The sequence below is a fragment of the Acipenser ruthenus genome, chromosome 19, assembly GCF_902713425.1.
Source record: "Acipenser ruthenus chromosome 19, fAciRut3.2 maternal haplotype, whole genome shotgun sequence".
Classification (NCBI taxonomy): Eukaryota; Metazoa; Chordata; class Actinopteri; order Acipenseriformes; family Acipenseridae; genus Acipenser; species Acipenser ruthenus.
Genome location: NC_081207.1, coordinates 32,613,021 through 32,633,939, shown reverse-complemented (window position 1 = coordinate 32,633,939; position 20,919 = coordinate 32,613,021). Strand labels below are relative to the sequence as shown.

The 20,919-nt window shown below is 38.9% G+C and overlaps 1 protein-coding gene across 1 annotated transcript; it reads right to left on the bottom strand.

Annotated features, from left to right (window-relative positions):
- Nucleotides 1–11,119: 11,119 nt before the first annotated feature.
- Nucleotides 11,120–15,348, bottom strand: cbln1 (cerebellin 1 precursor). The gene is made up of 3 exons (XM_034040602.3): nucleotides 14,639–15,348; nucleotides 13,740–13,859; nucleotides 11,120–12,139 (listed from the first exon to the last, which is right to left on the bottom strand). Exons 1-3 carry the CDS (start codon nucleotides 14,888–14,890, stop codon nucleotides 11,942–11,944), a joined length of 570 nt encoding a protein of 189 aa, XP_033896493.1. The 5' UTR covers nucleotides 14,891–15,348; the 3' UTR covers nucleotides 11,120–11,941.
- Between the last annotated feature and the right edge of the window lie 5,571 nt (nucleotides 15,349–20,919).

The window sequence follows — 20,919 nt, the reverse complement described above, 5'->3', positions numbered from 1 at the left end:
GCACATCCAAGTCAAGTCAAACCGCCCTCCATCCAGAAGCTCAAAATGCGTAAGCCTGAGTGACTCAATTGAGGAGAATGTATTTGTCCCAGTAACAGCTAGACACATTTTAAGTTAATTGTCAGAAAACAGCTTAATGGCTATGAGCGTGGGTTTTTACTTTACCCCCATCCCCCCTGGATCACTTACCAGGACCAGCAAAGCAATTCAGGTGTAGGTTTCAGCAACATGCCAGAGGCACCACGCAGCCCAATTATTCTCTACTGGCTTATGAAGCCAGGAAACTGGATCTCAACTTCATTAAAACTGCAGTTTTGTGCTGATGAAGAGTCTACCGAGTTCCAGACAGTAAAAGAACATGAAACAGTTAGACTGGGCATTAAAAACAACGCAGCACATTGTCTAGCGTCAGGCTTTACTTTCCTCAGGAGGAGTGATTAGAGCCACAGATCGTATTGGAATTTAATTCCCTGAGGGGTCTTTAAACTACTGCAACAACGTCAGTTTCCACAAGAGCAGTAATTACTGGGAAAACCCCTGACCAGTCAGATTGTTAAAGTAGGTGCCCACCCCTGCTGCATCATCATCAGCTGGCTTCAGAAGAGATGGCATTCATATCAATCAGCACTGTCTGCACATGGAAACCTGCTGAGTGTGCATCAAGACTGCGGAGAGCTGGTGTAAAACATTACCACGTGGAAAACTCCATCCATATAAAGTACTGGTACAGGGATGGAAATAAGACTCCCATTGCAGAGTAGTTTGATCCATTCCTGGTTTTAATACAAGTTTAATATGACCTATACACTGGGGCTAATCAAGCACATATTAAAACCTTCTTTCCAACGCTGCAGTATACTAATTAGATATCTACTACTCATATGCAGTCCTTTCTGCCCCTCCCATCTCTTTCCTAACTTTTAATCTACACCCAAGGCACTTATGGAAAGAAGAATTGCCCAGACAGATTTGGCAAAGCTGCCCAGTCTCTATCAATTATTTTAAATGTTTGCAATCGTAAAGGCATCTTTCTGCACTAGTATTATCTAGAGATGCATTCCTCACTTGCAGCCAAGGCTGGCAGGACCCAGTTTGTTTAATGAGCTTCCTCTTACCTTTCCAGGCTGAAGGGTGATAGTTCAGTGGGACGCGCTCTCTTTACTCCCCTCTCATTCACAGCACTGCTCTGGATTCCCAGCACGGGTCCCACGCTTGATATGGAGCATTTCAAAGGACAGGTACACACACTCCTTGCTTCAATTAAACTGTGTGCCATTTGGCTTCAAGAGAGGGTATCTTTAACTTCCACGTGCAAGGGTTAGAATTAATTCCCAGTCAGCCTCACACTTTTGTATCCTATATACCATACTGCTTCGTATCTGGTTAATAATGGATTTCAATTACGTTGGGGCATTATCTCTCCTGAAAACGATGCAGGTCGGTTTAAAGAACATGCTATTTGGTAACACACTTACTTACTTGTTGAATTCCCTCGCCACTGTCATTTCAACACAGTAAAGGTTCTGAAGGACAGCTAAAGTTATGTACTGTTCAACAGTCGCTTGAACCAATGAGAAGACACTGAAAATCTGCAGGAGGAAAGCAATTCAGACTGCATTCATGCTTCACCATATCATACCATACCACTATATGCATGCTGTACTACATAGTATGCATGGTACACCACAGTACTCAAGCCCCTTTCACACTGGCGCTCCTACCCGGGTCCCAACCGGGTTCTGGCTACCTGGGTCACAATCCTGCGTAGTGTGAAACCACGTACCGGGGTCATACCCGGGTCAGCAGCAATCCACCTCAGGATGTGGGTCGATGCGCTTTGACCCGGGTTGAGCGAGACAAAATGCATGATGGCCATTCGTAAACCAACAAAGTAAGAAACAGCCACGCCTGTGTGAAGGTTTCACTTCCACAAAGAACATTTCTGTTTATTTTGCTTCACCACATTTTTGTTGACTGAGACACAGTATGAGCCAGATTGCAACAGGGATGAAGAAACATTTGCTCTAATCAACATTTGGACTGACGACTCAATCCAGAGAAGCTTGGATGGAAGCAACTGTAATAACCTGCTTCCGGGGCATTGCTACGCACGTTGTGTATTTGTTTCTGTCACCCAGGTGGACCCTGCTTCTTCATAAAGCAGTGTGAAATCGCATAGCCGACCCGCATGACACTGGGTCCGAGCGAGGTACAGCATGGCAGTGAGAAAGGGGCTCTAATTACAGAATTGTGCTGCGTTTTCAGAGTGTCGCTTCAGGTGTGCTGCTGCAGAGCCCATACAGCAGCCTTCAACTCCCCTTTAGAAAGCAGGCCTTTGTGAAGAGGCAGCTGTCTTTCCTGGGCTCTCATCAATACATTTACCTTGAGAAGAGCACAAAGACATTGTATACAATAGCTAAAAATGTTTCGAAAAAAAAGAATAATACCCCACATGCGTGTTTGTTCTTTGCTGAAAGGTTATTAAATATCAGGTGACAAGGTTTCATCATGTTCTCTACCCACTCTCTCAGGGGTCAGGGTCAGGGTATTCAGCCAAACAGAAGAAGGGATTCACTACTGCAAACTTAGCAATCATCTGCTAGGCATCAACAATGAAGCAGCAAGGGGTATTGGAAATTGTAGGTGGACTGGCTGAGAACATTGGAAACTAGGTATAGAATCACTAAACCGGTACTGTAAAATATGGAATGCTTGAGCAAGAAATTATTACGAATTCTGCATTTATTAAAAACCTGCAAAATATACTGTAAAAGATCTTACTTATTTTTAAACATTCATAGCCCCTTTGATATAGACCCAGACACAAGAAATTAAGGTTCTGAAGCACTTGCTTGCAATTAAAGTACAGAAATAAACAATAAGTTAAAACAACACAAAAATCTAACTCACACATGGAGTACAAACTAAACATTTTCACACTGCTAACTAACACATCGGACGACTAAGCCGTTTACCCATTAAACAAAACAGTTTTAACACACGCAAACAAAAAGGTTTACACACGTCCTTCTCCTCCCAATGTTTTTTTGCTGACCCGAGGCACACGTATGTATATTACAGGACATCCGAGTTTAATGACAATTAACTTGTTTTGTCAACGTGGAAATATACTAGGGAATGCACTTACTGTGGCGTCTATATCATTTATATTAAATGATTTATTTCAGTTTTAAAATGGAACATTTGCCTGCAAAACATATATTTTTTTATAGAATATAAATATTAAAAATAAGGTCTGGCATGCGTGGGATTTGAAACTACAACCTTCAGTTTGCAAGCGTGTTGTGTTACTGTCAGTACTACATGATTTAGTTGAGAAAATAAGCAGTATTTTGAAAGATGAGAAGATGTGAAAGATGAGTCAGCCAGCTGAGAATTCTCGGGACTTATATTTTAAGATTTTTTGAGTCATCATCATCATTCTGATCTTGATCTCTGACAAATGTTGGTTTCTTGTCAGTATACTGCTCATTATGGTCCCTATTGGTGCAAGGAAGTGCAGTTCCTCTCGATACTGGTTGATGAGAGTAACGCTCATTGCGGTCCCCACTGGACAAAAAGGAATGTTAATTTCTGAGAATTAGCTATGCTGAAGGACAGCTTATATATTTGGTAAAAAATATGGCTAGATGAAGTGTGGTGTTTTGGAATGGTTAGATGAAGTGTGAGGAGTTTCAGAATGGCTTGATGAAGTGTGAGGAGTTTCAGAATGGCTAGATGAAGTGTGGTGAGTTTCAGAATGGCTAGATGAAGTGTGAGGAGTTTCAGAATGGCTAGATGAAGTGTGGTGAGTTTCAGAATGGCTAGATGAAGTGTGATGAGTTTGGGAATGGCTAGATGAAGTGTGGTGTTTTGGAATGGCTAGATGAAGTGTGAGGAGTTTCAGAATGGCTAGATGAAGTGTGGTGAGTTTCAGAATGGCTAGATGAAGTGTGATGAGTTTGGGAATGGCTAGATGAAGTGTGGTGTTTTGGAATGGCTAGATGAAGTGTGAGGAGTTTCAGAATGGCTAGATGAAGTGTGAGGAGTTTCAGAATGGCTAGATGAAGTGTGGTGAGTTTCAGAATGGCTAGATGAAGTGTGGTGAGTTTCAGAATGGCTAGATGAAGTGTGATGAGTTTGGGAATGGCTAGATGAAGTGTGGTGAGTTTCAGAATGGCTAGATGAAGTGTGGTGTTTTGGAATGGCTAGATGAAGTGTGGTGAGTTTCAGAATGGCTAGATGAAGTGTGGTGTTTTGGAATGGCTAGATGAAGTGTGATGAGTTTGGGAATGGCTAGATCAAACTGTGCAGCTCTGCTGTGTGGCCTCGAGACAGGAGGCCGGGAGCCCCTGAATTAGCATGCAAGGACAGGAAGCATTCCAGGGAAATCTCCTATACACACGTGATGACCTTCGCCATTCTTGAAATAATACATCTAATTGAGTTCCTTGTAGATGTGCTGATGTATTTTATTTAATTACTCACTCTCTACAGAATACCTGTCATTGCGGGGTTTTTTTTCATTTTTAGTTTGACAAATTGCATTTCTCCTCCAAATAAATTCAGTCTGCAATTAGAGGGCAATCTTTGTTTGGCACAAGAACTCATTATCTGAAAAGGCAATTCCTCAGATCCGTCAAGGAGGTGCTTGTGAGTGCAGTGCCATTAAGAACACTTTACAGTTTAATAAATAAATTACACACAGAATCCTTATGAAAACGTAGCTACTGTGACAAATGTTTTAATACTAAGCAAATTATGTGTGATAAGTTTTAAAGCCATAAAAATCATTGAGACAATAATGGCTATTTGCTGATTACTTTTTTTCCCTAATCTCCTAGTTAAACAATGAATACCTGTGAAAACACACAGAACATGTAAAATGCTGGTTACACCCCATGATCCCTAAAAACACAATTCTTGCAGTGTTAACACTGGTAAAGGCCCAAGGAAACATGTCAACAGGATTTACTTCCTTACCTTTTCCACTTGCATAACTCAAGCCATGGTCAACCTATTTACCTTCCCCTACACATACAATAGCCGTCCACGTTGCTACATTTCCTATTATCCATATTTCATGACTTATAGATTGGCCAGCTTTCAAGCTGCACCCGCACACTGACATACTGGGATGCAGTGACAGCTTTATGAGCACTAAAGAACTGCAGCAAACAGACTGGAAAAACACAAGCCATAAACACAATAATCTAATGGTCTCTAGTTTTACTACAATCAAAATTCTTCGATATATCCCAATTACTGCAGTACTCAAGCCATGCAACTACTTCCAAAGCAAATCTCCATCTATCCCCACCACGGAGGATTAGTGATGCGTGCTTCTGGTGCTGGCATTGCCACAGTGTGCTTCTGGCGCACACCGTTAGGATCTGATGCTCAACACAACAGCAAAGGCGGGTACTTGGTCTTTAGTTCCCATTCAAATGCGCTGCAGAGTGGGACAGTGACAGATTTTCTATTTTAGTAAAGAGATGTCTGGCACTTGTACATGCAGTGTAACAAACCCCCAGGGAATTACAGCTTTGAGATGCGCAGAGCCTCTGGGTTCAGATTCCTCCTAACTTCACTAGAGAGGAACATTTTATTATGGTTCAGCGTTTTGGAGGAAACCTGGACATTGTCTCTGGGTGGGCGGGGGGGGGGGGGGGGAGTGAAGGTGTGACAAGAGATTCTCAGGAGCGCGCGAGAGAGAGAGAGAAAGAAAGAAAGAAAGAAAGAAAGAAAGAAAGAAAGAAAGAAAGAAAGAAGAGACAGGTAAAGGCAGAAGCATACCATCTCTAAACAGTGGTATTTCACACTTCAGCATGTGCAATGAAATACAACGAAAAGGAACCCCTGAAGCCTGTAACTGAATATACAGTGTGGTATACCATGGGCTGAGATCTGGCCAAGGATACACTGTAGTACACATCAAGGCAAATTCTGTTTCCTTTAACTACCGAATTAGACAGCTTAAGGCACTGCCAAAGCTGTTCAAAATGTAATTATATATATATATATATATATATGTTATTGCAGCTATTAAATATAAAAGGATTTTATTTTTTTGCAAATTGATCAAAGCTTAAAAATGCACCATTGAAAAAACAAAACGTAGCTCTTAAGCAAGATACTATCTTTCATGGAACACTGGCAACCCTGGTGTGTTTTAACAATAACGATCACCTGACCACAAAGCCCTTTCAAGTAAATCACTAAAATACAAAATTATCAACATCGTTGACTACTGGTACCAGAATACCGTTAACTGAAGTCATTTAATAATAATAATAATAATAATAATAATAATAATAATAATAATAATAATAATAATAATAATAATATATTTTTAGAAAGATTTTTTAAAATGTATTTATTTATTAAATTGAAATAAGGTTGGTCGAACGATATTATTCTGTATCTGACTGTAGTAAAAACATTTGGAGAGGTGTTTAAAGATGTAATGCTGGCTTGATAGTCTGACCCACAGTTATTGTGCAAAATAAAAAGAGAACATATTTAAGCCTTCAAGATGCATAGGCCTACTCACCCTACTGCATTCTTGTTTTAAGTCCTGTTACTTCATGTGTGGTTTAATTTCAGCTGGAAGGCTTGTTAGGATTAAATAACGGAGCAGACTTCTCTGCAGGACAGGGCACGCTCCGTCCACGCTGCACCCAACAACTCAATACAGTTCAGCGCTTTATCTTCCACTCATCGTTTTCATCCTTCTTTACCTAAGACTACATGCACACTTTAGAAATATAACCTAGTTTTAGTATTGTGTGTGTATATATATATATATATATATATATATATATATATATATATATATATATATATATATATAACGTACTGTATGTAACGCACACGCTATAGCACATCACTAATATGGACTTTAGATATTTATGTAATTTGTACTATTGTATTTATTATTATTATTATTATTATTATTATTATTATTATTATTATTTATTTATTTATTTATTAGCAGACATATTTAAAGCCGAGTAATGCGGTAGAAGCGATGACGCGACTTTAGAAATGCAGGTATGCGGCCAGATACCAATATGGGAACAATTAGAGTTAATGGATGGTGAAACTCCCCGAGTTAAATAGTCATGAAATGAATGCAATTAGAAATGCAGTGCTGCTTCCTTAGCAGGCGGCTCACTGAACATGAAGGTCCTGTGTTATGTTGATCAAAGTGGTGACAGCCGTGATGTTTTCCGGATCAGCTAGTAATGAAGTGGCAGCACTAAATTAAGATTGTAACTAATGTTCGGGAGGTGTCAGACACCAATCTTGAATCATTCAATTTACACAAGAGCTAATTAAGATTGGTATTTACAATGCTAACCTATTCACTTGCCTCTCATTTGCGTTTCGATTTAATCGTAACCCACCACCTCCTCATCCTCTTAAAAATGTAGGTTTTGTCTATGATGAGGGGTGTGTGTCTCCGCCTCGTCCAGTCGGCCAGGCAGCTTCCTCAAACCAAGTTACGTTTGGTGCCAAATGAATGCGCATATACTTTTGCGTACTTGTGCATACTCCGCATTATACACAATAAATATTTATACTCAAACATGTTGTGATTGGTGTTTGTCTCGAACTACTGAGCTGTGATGGAAGGCATGGAGGTAAATGGTTTCACCAAACTGATAAATAAATAATAATAATAATAATAATTAAGAATTCGCCCCTGTGTTCCTATTTTAAAACCGCTCTGTCTCCGGGGGAGAGGTGCGTCATTAAAATAACACGCTGATCAACAAAGCAAAGTAAACCAATGTCAAATGACATGCCAGTTCAACGATTCAAAACAGAGACTTGAGAGGGCAAATAAAAATAAATAAACGCGATAGTTGATTTAATTTCAGAGCAGTTCTAATTACTGCCTCCTCGTCGGCGCATCGTGGAAACGTAAACACCCTAATAAAACATATCATACGGCAATTAAAATTCAATCTTCACCGTCTCGTGTTTTTTTTTTTTGTGTGTGTCTCTAATTGGTGCGCTTTTCTTCCTAGCTCCTGCACAGAGTCTGTGAAGAATTATTGCAGTAACACCGTCGCTCGTAATTGCTTGTCAGCGTTCCCCGAATGCGAATGGGACTGCTTCAAATAATTATGCTTACAGACTGATCAGCGCACAACAACAAAAAAGTGCTGTATTTAATAGCGCTTGTGTGAAAACAATATGTTGCTCACCATTAGTTATAAAAACGCAGAGTAAGATAATGGGTGAATCATGAAGGCCTAACGAGATAATTAAACAGACATGGTTTTACACGGCTGGTTAGTCTCACACTCCGGTCTGCACTAATCAATCCTGGAATGCTGTAACCACCATTAGGTTGGGTAACAGGGTTGCTAATCGGTGACTGACTGGAGAAACTGTTTGGAAAAAAGTCTGGGTTTAACCTGTTTCCAATATTTTTGCATTGGGAAAGAAAAGAAAAACGTCCTTGCTGTTTGTTTAATAGAAGTGTGCTCTCACAGAATGCTCAATTAAATCTCCAGCAGCAGGGGAAGTGCAGCTAATTAAATAACTCCTTTTTCACACACTGACAAAAAAAGAAAAAAAAAGCCGGTCTGGAAATGCACATTGGGCTCTGTTCACTCTGTCGCGGGACTCGATGTTATAGCATAGTTAGATTTAGAATTAGAAGATACATTTTTCATTGTGATTTAAACGTTTCAGTGATTGATAATTAATAACGACTAATATTTACATAGAACAGACGCACCACGGTATTTCCACGAGCTTTTTCTTTCAATTTACAGCAGCATTTCCTGTAGGACTATAGCTGGTTATTGCGTCAAATATGGAATGTCTAACGAATTAATAAAAAGGTATATTATTTGTATAACAATACATAAAAGCATGCGACATTACATGCATGTGCTTGAAAAATAAATAAAATGTCCTAAACAGGTTGTATTGCTTTTACCGTTTTTAAAAATGAAAAGGAAACTAATATGACCAAAACAACAGTAATAATAAATACATTCTTTGGAATCGCAACATTAAGATGTTTTATTGATTAGTAGTATTAATATTGTAGTTATATTTAATTTAGGGTTTATAGTGTTTTATGTTCAAAAATATTATTGTAAAATATAAACAATAATACACACACACTATATATATATATATATATATATATATATATATATATATATATATATAAACCCAAATGAATGGCAGTGAATTGAACCTTACATTAGGCATTATTTGTATTTGTAGCCAGAAAACACCACTAATTGTCTATACAGATTGTTTAAATTTGGGAAAAATATGGTCAGTTTATATTACCATCCTAATTATTGTGTGTCTTTACACCAGTAGTAATCAATTCTAATTGAGGTAAAGTGGCTATTATTATTATTATTGAATATATTCTTTGCAATAATTCAACAGCCCACATTCATTAAACATGTGATTATATGTGTCGCTGCAAACATATTCTTAAGATGATGGATAAAACGGTAGTGATAATAAAAAAGTGAAACCACAAACAAAACAAAATAAAATCACAGAAATAAATACAAACAGTTAGTTGCTGTGTGCTGCCGCGTGCCCGGGATCTGCTGCTGCAATCTGTCATGTTTACCGCAGACCTCCCTTGCTGTGTGATCTGGGATTTAGTCTAAACAGATGCCGAAGACCTGGGTGAGTTTTATAATGAAGATGCATCTCCTGCACATCAAGGGGTACCATGTGCAGCGTCTCTGCCTCCTCCAGGCTGGAGTGCACACCTGGCACCCTAGGAAAGGTGTGTGTGTGTGTGTGTGTGTGTGTGTGTGTGAACATGAGGTCACACATCGTCACCCTCATCCTAATAACGAAACAGACAAGGAGGTTACCATTCCGAGGCATTCAGCATGACGAGACGTACTGTCCTGTAATACTCGTGCAAGAAGAGAGCAATCAGCGTCTGTTTATTAACGTAACCTTACCTAAAATAAGCAAAAAGTTTCATTCAGTTTGGTTGTTATTGTGTCTTTATATAATTGTGTTGGTGTACCACTGCACATGAATGTGTTTGGTCATCTTGCACTGTTGGGATGGATTCTAAAGGAGCTATCCTGCTTACAGAAGTTTTAATAAATCACTAAATTGGATAGCCAGTCTGCTATGGCAGTCTAATTAGAAATTTCACTAAAGGATTTTAGCATAAATCTACAGTATAGTGTTTATGTTTATCAGCTGCCAACCAGATGCCGACTGTTAATTCCTTCTAAAAGTAACCTGCAAATACACTGTGTGACTCTCTTAAAAAGATTATCCAAAAGGTGTTCCACATGTATTGATGTTGTATACAGCTGGGCTTCCAACTGTGGTATCTAAGTAAGCTTGCAATCATAAATACCTTGCATCTGTTAGATATGGTGGTCGCTCAAGTGCTTTGTGATGGTGGTCCACTATGAAAGGCGCTATATAAAATAAAGATTGATTGAGATGTAACATAAACGTGTACAGTACGGTGCTGAGATCCATTACAATCGTATTCGATGGTGTGAAATGTTATCCAAAATGAATGTGGTGATGTCAATTTAATTTAAGCCAATTATTTAATCGCCAGAATATGACCTAGTTCCACAGTCTTCCCTTTTTTGTATTTTGTTTTTAGCAATTAAGGTGCTTGGTTAGCCCATTAAATGACTCGTGTAGTGAAACCTTGTCAGCCTTGAAATCTAGATGAACAAGTCCCTCTGTTATCATTTGCACCTCGAAGTATCATTATGACCAAATCCCCACCTGCTTTATTAAATTATTGCTGGGGAAAAAATCCCAGTCTTTGAAACAGCGGAGGTTTGCTTATTATGCAAGTATCAATGTTCCCCCAGGGAGCTCATTAAATTCTTCACCGCAGTGGTTATGACTGAGAACCCCCCATAAAAAGCTTGATCTAGTGCTCTGAGGTGCTTTTAAAGGCGCTTCAGCCTGAATGACAGAAGTGAATTGGTAAAAGGGCTCTTTGAATGGTGTGGTCTTGCTGACTCCCTGAAACACAGCGTATGTGGGAAATGCCTCTAGGCATTAGTCATGTTTTCTCCAAGTCGTTTGTTTTTTGTTTTACACATAAAGATGATAGACAGACACCATGTCTGGTTAAGAAAAATAAAAGTACCATTTAAAGTTTATTGAATTAAAGCAAAGAAAAAAAATCTTTTTAAATATTCACACATATATTTACAGAGTTATAATAAAATTCCATTATAGTTTCTGCCGTTTTAGTTTTGCCACATTTGACTGAAACAAAACAAGAAGCATCGAAACGTATAGCAGCCTGATACTCCACAATCACTGAGAATTACATAGAAATACTGAAATACAGCTAGCTACTTAACCAGCTCGGCTAGTAAGAGGTTACATCATATATACATTGTAGGATTGTTATAGATTGGTATACAGCAAAGAAAATGCCATTGTTTATTTTTATTTTTATTTTTACTCTTTCTCGTGTGATAAAAACAGGAATAATGTAAATTAAAATCCAAAAAAGAAAAGTAAGCATGTGTAATTAAAATGTATGTGGGATACATAACAGATAATGAAATAGGGATAAAAAAAAAATATACAGTTAAAAATAAAAAATCATATAATAAAGATTTCAACATAAAAAATGACATATATAAATGATCAAATAAAAATGATGTATAATTCACCAATTATTAATTTTTTTCTCCTTATATTCGGCTCTCTGACTGCAAAACACTAGAAACATTCCTCAAAGCAGACGCATACAGGCGCAGATTATGAAGGGCTTTGCCTCTTTAAATATTGTAAGGTAAAACAGTTTTCTGTCCAGAGCTACAAGCAGCTGCATCTGAGAGCCGTTCATTCATTCATTCATTCCTACCCCTTGTGTTTTTTTTTATTTTTTGTTTTTTCCTGGCATCCCAGAGCCCGTGTGTTTCGATCCTGTTTAGACGGGGAAGACGAGAAATCCGGAGAACGTGGAATATTTCCAGCCTCCCATTAGGTTTCCTCTCTCCAGTTTGAGATACACTCGGTCTCCTTTCTCCATCTGGAGCAGAACCCCATTGCTGGCGGCCTCTCTGGTGACATCCTGGTCCCCGGCGAATGCTGAGATCATGGCCCATCCGTTCAGCATGAGGCTCACCTGCAGGGCCCAGAACACAAGGCTGTTACACAGGACTGATTGATACAGTGCCACCTCATAGCGCCGTGCAACTAAAGCAAGTGCAAACATTAAGCTGAGAAAGCTCTGTCAAATAAAGAAGTCTGGATTTAAAGGGTCATAGATGAGATCGGGGGGTGCAAGGATGAGGGGTACGATCGGGGGGGCAAAGATGAGGGGTACGATCGGGGGGGGCAAAGATGAGGGGTACGATCGGGGGGCCAAGATGAGGGGTACGATCGGGGGGGCAAAGATGGGGGGTACGATCGGGGACCATCTCAACACAATCATTATAGGAAGCTGGGAATTATACAGTTTAACATTTCTACCAGGATTCATCACTAGTGGAGACTTTAGACACATGGTCCCTCTGTACACTTTGTCTTCATCAAATGATTAACTGTAACTGAATATATCTGGTAAAATAAATCCATGATCTAATACAATACATATTATACAGAAATGTGCAATTATTTACTGACAACGGCATACCTGTGCTTCTAATAATAGCATTAACACAGAGGCATTCAAATGTTAAGACAACATGGCCTATCTGCGATTAACATAGGGAAACGAAATAATCATACAGAGGTACCACATCTTGCAGTGTAAAATACAGACACATGCTTGATATCTGTCCTCTTCAGTGTAAACTGTTATTTAAATCTAATACAATCAAATCCCCTAACCTAAAAACGTTGGCATGAATTGAATAAAAAGATTCATTAAACTGTCATTATGCATGAAATCTCCAACTGTACTCCAAAAAAAAAACAGGCATTAGTCATCATCAGAGAAGATTGGGGATTTATCTATTAATGCTCTGTACCTGGCAAATAGACTTTTACAGCTAGTTCACACACTCTGATTAGCTCTAATCTTGGACTAGTCTATCTAAATTAACATTAGGTAGTCTGAGATTAGTGTTAATCTGGGTCTGTGAAACTAGCCATTAGTGTGGCAAATGTTAATATGATAGACTGCAATTACCCAGGCATGTAAAAAGCATACTGGTCTGTATCTGTTATCATTATTCTTTTAGTTTCCAATTGGGCCTATTAAACAAAAATGAGTAAACGCGGTACATTATTTGGGTGCTGCACTTAAGTGAGTAATTAAGATTGGAAGTGTGTGTTACACGGCAGTGTTCTGTGAACTGAAGGTTAGGCCTACACCAGTAGAAACGCGGCAGTAATGGGAGTGAAACGGGTGCTTTGATATATACAGACACCGACACTATAAAACAATCGTGTAACAGGATTACTGAAATCAAATAGTAATCATGTGAAAAATGATTTGATCGTTTGATATTCATAAACCCTTTCTTTTTGACAGTAGTTACATTACCGTAATTTTAACTTTCAATTTAATCACCATTTTCCATAATAAAAAGACCCATTCAAATCAAAAACCCATTCAAAAATCACTGTGCCAAATGACCTGCTATTAACTTTAGAACCCTGCTAGAACACTGACTAGCAGTTCACACTGAATCTCAAAGGCAAAAAAAAAAAAAATGTTAAACGCGTCTTTTTTCTTTCTTTTTTTTTTTTTTAGGGAATAAAGAAACAAGTTTTCTGACCTGGATCGTCTGTCTGTTATACACTTTGACCACATGGAAATTGAAACTGTAAATCCCTTTTCGTGGAGCGATGAAAGTGCTTCTCTCCGTGTCAAAATTGCTCCCAACGTTCACGAGTACCTGTAGGGAGAAAATGAAAATGGGGGAAACTGTTAAAACAAACAAGAACACGTAGCTCAGTCTACAGAAACAGCAGCGATCGAAGACACAGCTTTTAGAAAGAATCGGAACCCGTGGGGATAAAGACATGTATGCAAAACGGAGAAGTACTGTATCATCTTCTCAAAATCAATCATTTCTGATGTTTATTCGCATGCACCTCATTCCTTTAGCGCAGTGGCATTTGGCCAAATTGTTCAATTATCTTGAAAGCTGGAAATGCACACAACATAATGTCATTAGAAGCACACATTGGTCTTTGCTGTTTGAGACATTAGTTTTTTTTTAATGTTATATATTATAAATATAGAATATTAATAAACAAACCATGTATTTTCGGTTGATAAATGCTGCACAGAATCCATTCAAGCGCTGATTTCGCTAAACCACCACCAATCCACCTGCCATGCATCTCCCGACAAGGCACACCTGCATGCATCTCCCGACACACGGCACACCTGCCATGCATCTCCCCACACGGCACACCTGCCATGCATCTCCCGACACGGCATACCTGCATGCATCTCCCGACACGGCACACCTGCCATGCATCTCCCGACACGGCACACCTGCCATGCATCTCCCCACAGGGCACACCTGCCATGCACCTCCCCACAGGGCACACCTGCCGTTGCCTCAGCTGAAGTAATCTAATAACTCTCCTCCTAAATTCCGAATCCCAGTCGCTGTTATTTATTAAACATGCTTTGTGCGGCAGGCTTTGTTCCTTCATTATTTACCTGGTCGAAGTAGATGACCATAGTTCGGTTACTCATTTCCGAGGGTTCGTGGTTCGTGCTCCGGACGGAGGAGAACGCTACCTTGGCATTGCCGGACCGCACTGAGATGCCCAGAGCGGTCCCTGTTGTATCCGAGGTGGGGTTAGAATCGCAAACCACCAGGCATTTCCCCTCCAGGACTATGGGTTCGGTTTCATTCTGGCCGCACACTAACCCAATTAGCCACACCACGCTCAGTAAAAGCACCAGCATGACGGCTGCTTCTTCTGTCTAAAGCTTTCAACAGAGTGCCGTATCCCACTTCTAGATTCACAGATACAGCTCCTTATCTCTTTATCCAAGCCAGATCTGAATGTTTTAAGATATGTTGTTGTTGTTGTTGTTGTTGTTGTTTGTTTCTTAATCTATGTCTTCATATGCTTTATTTATACACTCCGGTTTTGTTTTGTGAGTGGAGGCTCTTTGTGATCTTCCTTGCCCCTTGTGCGCGCTTGCTTGCTGGCTGGCTGGCTTGCGGCTCTCGGCTTCTTGTCCTACTTTAAGGATGAGTGAAATGACCCCTGAATTGTAGAAAGCGGCCCCTGACTAGTCGAAACACAGCTGAATACATAGCGCAGTGTCCGTCTGGTGCCGCTCTGAATTATTGATATGTGAGATATTAGAAGAGAAACACAAAGGCGAGCTCGCCGCTGCTCCCGCCTCACTCATTTTCATCAGCTCACCAGGGTCCCAATCACAGATCAGAACACTTCCAGATTTCCAATCACCTGCCAGCCCGCCTCCTACGTGTGACGAGCGCTGTTTTTTTTTATAAGCGTGTTACAGGTGGATAGATATCGAGCCCAGATCAACGATGGAACCGAAGCTCAGATCATGAGGGTCCACAGTCAAAGGCATCTTTTCTCGGGACTGAAAGCAAACCGTGTACCGTGTATCTGGGAGAAGGCTGGTCGGTGTAGCAGCTTTGATTTCAAGGTGTCTTCACTGAGACCTTTGAGAGCTTGTAAAATAAAGTTTAAAAAGGCGCACAGGACAGCAATCAAGAACTGCGAAGAACCCTCTCCACAACTTTAAATAAACGGAACCAAAATGATTGGCTTTGTTATAAAAACTAACTCAAGAGAAAACATGTATTGTTTGAAAGAGGTTTGTGGAAGACAGTTAAATAGAGCGATTGCATACCCAAGTAAAGTGACATCTGACATTGTCACATGTGCCATGTTGGTCAATTAAATAATTACATTTTAGAAAACAAATAGCTCCTGCGACATGATATCAGGCTGAAATACAAGATGATGAACAGCTCAATAAAACCCCCATAGAATAAGAAACAAGCTTCGCTTCGCTCAGGCTGCTCTTTGTAGAGCTGATAGAACGACCATGGCGCGCTAGCTTTGTGCAAATAGAATCACAGGAGCAATATCGTTATGTCTACAAAACTAAATTAAAAACTAACCTGCAGCCCACGCTGAACACGCGTTCACGTCTACTAGCGTATTAAATCAAATACATTGTCTGTGCCACTACAGGTACCCGCAGCCGGAGGTCTATGATAACGTTGATACTTCTGTTCTACAATATGACATTTGACTTGAGTGATGAAACAAGATTTCAAAATAAATATTCTAGTACAGCGGGTCTAAGTTTGATCTCTGGGCATACACAGAGCTGTATCTAAAATACGATTATCTTTTGATAATTGTGGATATAATTTAAATAAATAAAATATAGGGTTGACATTTGAACCAAATCAAAAGGATAGTGAAATGTGTTTGAGATCAATCGACTTGGATTCCAACGAGTACAGATGTTGCCATTAGCTCTCATTATTAATGGAGTATCTGTACGGCTTTGGAAATCGTCGGTTTCATTTCTCCGTTGCAGAAAGACAGTTCATTTATACTCTTGGCACTATTCAATTACTTTCAAGTAAATTCAAGTCTTTTAGGATAAATCTATCATCGCCTGATTTAATAAGCTTGTCTGCAGTAATTTCCTAAGATTTTTTTGTGTGTGTGTGTGTGATTTTTTTTTTTCTCTGACAAAGATTGTATGACAAATGCATATTGCTAACAATGTCAATTAAATCTGACAGACATTTTACAGTACAGTTTGTACAGTAAAGGATTATAGGTATAAAGTTGCGATACTTTATTCGATAGACCCAGCCATTTCAGCACCACATGTGCTGGACAGCTCCGTGGTCAGCAATATGCTGAATACATAAGAACACAAGAATATTTAGGAACAAAGGTGGCCATTCGGCCCATCTAAGCGCGTTAGGTTCGCAGCTATTTGATCTCAGAACCTGGTCAAGTTGAGACTTAATAAAGGATATAAAGGATAAAAACATATAAATGATGCAAGTGTTTCTGCCTCAACAACACGACTAGGTACCCCGTACCAAACACTCACCACTCACTGTCTGAAGAAGTGTTTTCTGGTCCTGGTTTCTGCACTGAGCGTAAAGTATTGGTTCGGGTTAACTGTCAACTCCTTTTAAGATGTTAAGACTTCAATCATGTCCGTCCGTGTGTATTTAAATAATTACAGTATGTGTAGTGACATGTTACTTCTTTGGTTTGTTAATTAATAGGAAGACGCTGAAAGGATCACAAGTGTAGTCGGACGATGTTTTTTAAAAAAAACTGTCATAGAAACCCAATTATAAAAACTTAAACAATGGTGAACCCGCACTCCTACCTGTCTGGCCTGGAGCACCAAACACGGGAGCTTAACCACGTTCTTATTTACCACTACACTCCTGACTATAAGAATCTCCTTCAGCTTTCCCTTGTACTCATTTAATCAAGTATGCAACGCAGATTAAGTTTACACATCTTATTATCATAAACATTTTGGTAACTTCTGAAGAACAGCACACCGGTTGCCCTGTGCAATTAACTGAAGACCATTCCCTTTTCCTGTACGTTGTTATGGAACGACCACGTTTATTCTCATGTATTACACCTTAGCAAATACATTCTGGCTAAATAAAGATACCTGCATTATTCATTTTAATATGTGCATTGTGAACTTAAATATATCAATAGCAATACAACACAATGCGTTCATTATTATTATTTATTTTAATTAAATATTTCATTTCACAGTGGACAAGAAAGGTTTTTTTTTTCTGTGTTGTCACATATATTATTTTCTTCACACCGAAGAAGGCACAAGCAAACGTTTCTCCTGTTGTAATACAATTTGTAATCGAGTGTTTCGTATTTAAAAAGGGTAATATATATATATATATATATATATATATATTTTAAAGTTAGCCGGCAAAATATTTATGTTGAAAATATGAGACAAGAATCCGTAATTCCACTTTTAGCCGTCCCGTTTATTTATTTTTTAATTAGTTTATAGGCCAGGCAACAGATTGCAGGGTTTTTAATAAAGGGGAACATGGTCCCTTAACAACACCGTGATCTGAAACGAAGCCTTACTAATAGGTGACGTGAGTTCTACATTATAAAGATTGCGTACTCTAGATACACATATATGAATGCCAATTTCCTCTACGCTGATTTAATGGCAGCTTTATTGGTTTGTACTGAAGACGATACAAACATAACTATTTCAGTGTTCTAGATTAAAACAGAACTGGAATTATTAATAATTTCTGAGGTGCCTAATATGTAATTAAGACCCTGTTATATCACCTTTAATCTTTATTATTATTATTATTATTATTATTATTATTATTATTATTATTATTATTATTATTAATAATAATAATAATAATAATAATAATAATAATAATAATAATAATAATAATAATAATAATAATAATAATAATGCTAATGCTAACCCCAGTTTTTAGGGACATGCAATTACCAGCCAAGATAAAATACAAATGGTCCCCAATATTCCCACCGTCATATCCCAGCTTTGGTGCGTGATGCTCCCGCCGTCGCTCGCTTAAATCAACTCTCAAGACCCACCTGATCTCTCTTGCTTTCCATGCTCTTTAAGCCTGATATCTGCTATTAGCTGCTGTGTTGCTGCTACAATTCCATGTATGATGTTACTATCATGTATTATGCACTTTCCACAGTTTTTCATGTATTATGCATTTTTTTCTGTATATCATGTATTATGCATTTCTCTGTATTTAAAGTATTATGGATTTTCTTGTTGTTACTGCATCTTGTAAAGCGCTTTGTGATGGTGGTGCACTATGAAAGGCGCTATAGAAAATAAAGATTGATTGATTGATTGATTGATTGTCTTTTAACAGCTGCCATGAATTGTTTAAGGCGGTAGTAAAACGGTGTCTTAATAACAAGGCAGGCGTGTCTGCCGGTTCACCTCGCTCACAGCAAGCCTGACATCCGCAGCAAGCTTCCGTGTGGAATTAATATAGCCTTGGGATCACCCTTAGAAAAGTTTACCACGGTATTTGTGAGCAGTCATTTTTCCCACATGCATTTACCATAGTCTACCAAGGTTAACCGTTTAAAAACTATATTTGCTTTACCATAACTCTCTGGGCTTTACAGTGCTTACCGGTGCTTAGCCATGCTTTTACTGTGGAACTTATATAAGGGCAGAGCTGTGGTTTAAGATGAAGAAATACTGACACTTTGCTACCAGCCTGGATGGAACCCAAACCAAACACCCAGACTGTCTGTATGGCAGATTATACCAATGGGAGCAGGCATATGCTATTTAATAGTAATAATAATAATAATCTCTCACCGAACCTGCAGTTTGGAAAGGCTAACCAAAGCTCTGCTGTGCTCCAGTCAGTCGTTTGTATTCGTTACGTATATCAAAGAATTTGGTTCATAAAAAATTGAAGGACCATTACAAGTAGTAGCAGGCTTATACATTATAAATGATGCAAAAAGCTCACATCCACACTATGAATCGGTCAATTGTGTCTGTCAGTACTTCTGAAGTGATTAAAGGAAATTGAGCTCAATGAGATTAGAGGGATGGGGGAAAAAATGACTTCTGTCACCACTGAAGAACAAAGGCAAACTTAACGCATACATGCGCGCGCGCACACAGACACAAACACACAGACACACACACAGACACACTGATACAGACACAAACACACAGACACACTAATACAGACACAAACACACAGACACACACACAGACACACACACAGACACACTGATACAGACACAAACACACAGACACACTGATACAGACACAAACACACAGACACACACACACACAGACACACTGATACAGACACAAACACACAGACACACACACACAGACACACTAATACAGACACAAACACACAGACACACACACAGGCACACTGATACAGACACACAGACACACACACACAGACACACTAATACAGACACAAACACACAGACACACACACAGACACAGACACAAACACACAGACACACTAATACAGACACAAACACACAGACACACTGATACAGACACAAACACACAGACACACACACACAGACACACTGATACAGACACAAACACACAGACACACACACACAGACACACTGATACAGACACAAACACACAGACACACTAATACAGACACAAACACACAGACACACACACAGGCACACTGATACAGACACACAGACACACACACACAGACACACTAATACAGACACAAACACACAGACACACAGGCACACTGATACAGACACAGACACACAAACACACACCCACACAATCTGAGCATTGAGGCTAAACTCTCTTACCCTTTAAGGTGTTTCCCTTCTGACAGTTACATGTAAGAGTGGGCTTGTCTGGTTTTTCAGCTCAAAATATATCAATGCCATGTTTTAGCACACATGTTCTTTTAGGACTAATTTCAAATATTTCTTGTTTGTTTGTTTGTTTGTCTGCATTAAAGAAAACAGTTAAAGCGATGTAATAATGCCACTCTGATAAGCAGCATGAGCAGTGTCTGATGTATGAAGTTTCAATGAGCAGCACTCGAGAACGCGTCTTACTGAGATTTGTTTGGTACTTTACTAACTTTATTACTTCATAAATAATGTAATCCTGCAACACAGTTAGCAGATGGACACTTCTTCAACAGTTAGCCTGTGATGTGCCTGAGCACTGCCCATGAGGCTGCTCAACACTGCTGAAGCCACGAAACTGAACAAGCCATTCATTACAGTACCATATCAGTGCTTTGCTTTGGAGGAACTGTGAACGATTATATATATATATATATATATATATATATATATATATATATATATATATATATATATATATATATATATATATATATATATATATATATATATATATATATATATATA